At 28.8% G+C, this 4,016-nt stretch overlaps 1 protein-coding gene across 1 annotated transcript; it reads right to left on the reverse strand.

Annotated features, from left to right (window-relative positions):
• Positions 1-620: 620 nt before the first annotated feature.
• LOC145013910 (DHHC-type zinc finger family protein) lies at positions 621-3,629 on the reverse strand. Its single transcript, XM_078972263.1, has 7 exons — positions 3,209-3,629; positions 2,798-2,890; positions 2,617-2,718; positions 2,473-2,544; positions 2,230-2,328; positions 1,103-1,198; positions 621-848 (listed from the first exon to the last, which is right to left on the reverse strand). The coding sequence occupies exons 1-7, from the start codon at positions 3,479-3,481 to the stop codon at positions 753-755; spliced, it is 831 nt and encodes a 276-aa protein (XP_078828389.1). The 5' UTR covers positions 3,482-3,629; the 3' UTR covers positions 621-752.
• Between the last annotated feature and the right edge of the window lie 387 nt (positions 3,630-4,016).

The following is a 4,016-nucleotide window of genomic DNA, read 5'->3' on the forward strand; positions in this document are numbered from 1 at the left end:
TCTCATTATACAGGGATTATTAGGCGGCTACGCCTAAAAAACAGCAACTCTCATTGCCCATACTGAATCATCTTAGCAAATTGGAATATCCGATGCCAAAAGGCTAGTTCTCATTAATTTTTATTATATATTTATTTTGTGTTATAAAAGAAAATTAATTATAATATTATACTATTAATAATTATGAATTTAGATGAATATTAAAAACTTATTTGACATGTGCAGAAATTTTATTCTCATTTTATAGTTCGAAACAGACTTTGTTAAAGATATATATTTTAGGTATATTTGCTTTAATTTTTTATAATAATCGTTTCTATCATACAAATAGATTAGAACAAAATAAATTAAAAAAATAAAACTTAATAAACATTTTTATCATATATATAGATTAAAACATAATAAATATTAAAAGATTAAACTTACTTTGTTCTACATTTGTTTTTCTTATCTTTTTGCTTTCAAGATCCAACCCAAAAAAAAAAAAAAAAAAAAAATGAAACTGAAAATGAACATGAAAATGGACTCTTCTTCCTATTTCATTTCCTTCTTACAGCTTTCACAGTTTATGACCTTATATAGTTACAACGTAATATATATCTCAAACGACATCAAGAATTGCGCTTTCAGAATAAACAATCTTGTTGATCTAATCTACGTAACAATCAATTAAAATAAATACAAGAAAACCATTTAAACAATATCCTCCCAAAATGCTTGATATTTACCTCTCATTTGTTGTGAAAATGATGTTATAAGGTATCTCGAACTGTAGGAAAGCTTGTTCCCTCTTTAACATGGCCCAATGAACTTGGCCATAGCCACTTTATAATGCTTGGGCCTAAAACCTATAAACAACAAAAAAACTCATTACTATTTGTACTCCATGCATCAATACATGTACCTTTACATATGAACATAAATACAAAAAGGTTCCAATGACTTTCGCTAATATTTTCAATACATGTGTAATCATAATATGCCAGGATAGTACTCTGTGCAAAAAGACTTGTACCCAGAATTAAAATTTTCAAAGATATTTAATTTCATAAGGGAAAAAGTTAAAAAAAAAAAAAAATAATAAATAGAAAAAGAAAAGTACCATAGTGATATTTCTGTATGAACCAACATCGTAAGGATGGTTATAGATCTGCCCGGATTTTTTTGCTAACCAAGCTGCCCGAGTCCCTTCGTAATACTGATTAAAAAAAATTAATAATAAAATAAAATAAAATTCTTTTTCATGAAATTGGAATATGTTTAATTAGACACATAGTTTAAGAGACATGTTTTTTATTGATTAACCAAATGGGTTAATCTCAAAAAAGACTTTATATTTTATATTTTGTGTTTTTTTTTCGGATTAAACCTGAAATTTATTTTTTTTTGCCTGAAAAAGACCTCAAACTTCTAAATGCTTCCAAATAAACCCTCAACTTTTTTAGTTTTTCTCGAAGAAACCCTCACATTTTACAAATTGTTTTGGAAAAAGAAAGGACTAAAAGGGCCGGATCGGAAAATATGAAAAAAGTACTCACGCAAAAAAAATAAGTTTAAGGTTTAATCCTAGAAAAAACACAAAATACAAGTTCTTTTATGAGATTAACCTTTTTTTTCCAAAAAAAAATTGTAAAATGTGAGGGTTTTTCCGAGAAAAACTAAACAAGTTGAGGGTTTATTCGGAAGCATTTAGAAGGTTGAGGATTTTTTCAGGAAAAAAGAAAATAAAAAGTTGAGGGCATTGTAGGAACAAATGAAAAAATATAAGGTGTTTTTCAGGCAAAAAATAGATTTTGAAGTTTAATCCAGAAAAAGCACAAAAATAGATTATGCAAACAACGTTTTATGTTTTTTTTTTTTTTTTAATTTATGCAATAAAGTAATGTTTGTATGAAATATGCAACATTGTTTTCTTTTAAGATCAATATAGGCAATGTACTTTATTTTATACGTATATATATATATATATATATATATATATATATATATATATATATATATATATATATATTATTAAGGGTGAAGAAATGTAAGCTAATTGCTTGCTATTATGAGTAAAAAGTAAAGTACTTTGCCTATATTTGTAAGAAAATAGAAAACTACATTGATATTTTCCGAAAAGGAAAACATTATTGCATATATTAGTAAACAGATTAAACATTGTTGCATAATTTAGTAAACAAGTGAAACCTATTTGCATAAATTAAAAAAGGAAGCAATTTTTTTTACCTCTATTGTAGTCATATTGTGGGTCAACAAATACATATGCCACCCCAAGAGTGTTCCAAGAGTCAAACTTAAGAGAGAAATCACTGCCCCTGATGTAATCTGATAATTATAAACTCATGAGAGTCTTTCAAAATATAAGAGAAAATGAAATACATTTCAAAAGGTAAAATTGTTGTAAGTTTAATGCTAACAAGAAATATGAAAAGTTAAACAAAAGAAATGAAAACAAATATATAATCTTACATAAAAGGTTTTGATGTGAGTTGTTCTTGTGGAATCCCAATCCTTTTGAATCCCACAACCAATGATTATAACCTAGTAAACCAAAAGTATTTAAAAAAAAAAATGTATATTTCATTGAAAATAAAAAAAAAGATTTATACATACCGAAGAATATAAACTTGAGATAGTTCCATATGCCACTAGAAGAAAAAAAGCTTTATAATTCCTTTGACCAACACAATTGTTTATCCATGTGCAATGATGATCCTAAACAAAAGTTAAAGAATGAGAAGATAATATGATGAAAAAGAATATTTGACTTTTTAGGTCAATCTTTCATACCCACCATTTTCAAGACACACCTTCTGCAAACTCGACAATGGTGTGCTCTTGGAGGCTTGTATGCAGGACATTTGTCACATCTTTTTTTAAGTGCTTCCTGAAATACGCATCGGATTGTATCAAGAAAAAGATATAAGTGATTTCAAGTGTAAACAATATGAAATCGATATGAACAAGTATTCTACAGCGATAAAACTTATCCAATTGTATGTTTGTGATATTTCAATGTATTCATAGATGATTCGGTATCTTGAACAAAGTTTTTAACCTTGATCATCACCCTTTAGGTCGATTTAAACACAAATAATCACCAAATTCAATTAACATAAGCTATTCTAAAGAGAAAACCGATATGGTTCTGATGAAAATATGTATGAAGAATTCGAAGGGGAAATGAATAAAACGTAAATCTTACAGCGTCTCTCGATTCTTGATCTGAGCCATCATTGTCCTCAATATCAGGGAAATAACCAGATGGAACACCACCAGGATCAGTGAGAACGGAGACGAAAAACGAGAAAAGAGTGAACGATGCCAACGAAGTGAAGATCACGGCGTTTATCCAACCTGCTGGGCTCTGTAACCCTAACCAATCATCAAGAAAAACGAAAACCGTACCGTAATACACCATTTCCATTAGTACCAAAACTGCTAGTATAGGGAACGAAACAAATCTTCGCCATTTCATCTCGCTTGATTGCTTGATTTTGGGGAAGAGTAGAGGGTTGTGTCGGAATGGGTTTTCGATCGAAGGCCCTGGAAAGTCAGTGACGGGAATTCCGTTTCCAGTCAAGATGCCCTTTGCCTGTTGAAATGAAAGAGAAAGTTTGTAATCGGGTCAATTTTGTATTAATTTTGTATTCAAATATGAAATACAAAATTGTAGAAATAACTTTGTAATCTTTTTTGATCCTATTAACATAAGAATCTTTTGACTTTTTATTTATAATTAAGCATAAAAAAATCCGGTAGATGTTTGTAAAATATGTCTAAATTATTTAGGGGCGTAAATCAGACGAGTTAACTCACAAGAAATTCGGGTCCGATTCGGTAAATTTAGGCTCGAGTCGAGCTTTAACCTTGAATATTTTATCAGTTCTTTTGATGCGTCGTGTGTCTATATATATATATATATATATATATATATATATATATATATATATATATATATATATATAAAAGGTTGTAGAACTTGCTACTCGGTACCTGCTCGGTTGATTGGG

Source organism: Lactuca saligna, chromosome 9 (assembly GCF_052625555.1).
Source record: "Lactuca saligna cultivar CGN05327 chromosome 9, ASM5262555v1, whole genome shotgun sequence".
In the NCBI taxonomy this organism is placed as follows: domain Eukaryota; kingdom Viridiplantae; phylum Streptophyta; class Magnoliopsida; order Asterales; family Asteraceae; genus Lactuca; species Lactuca saligna.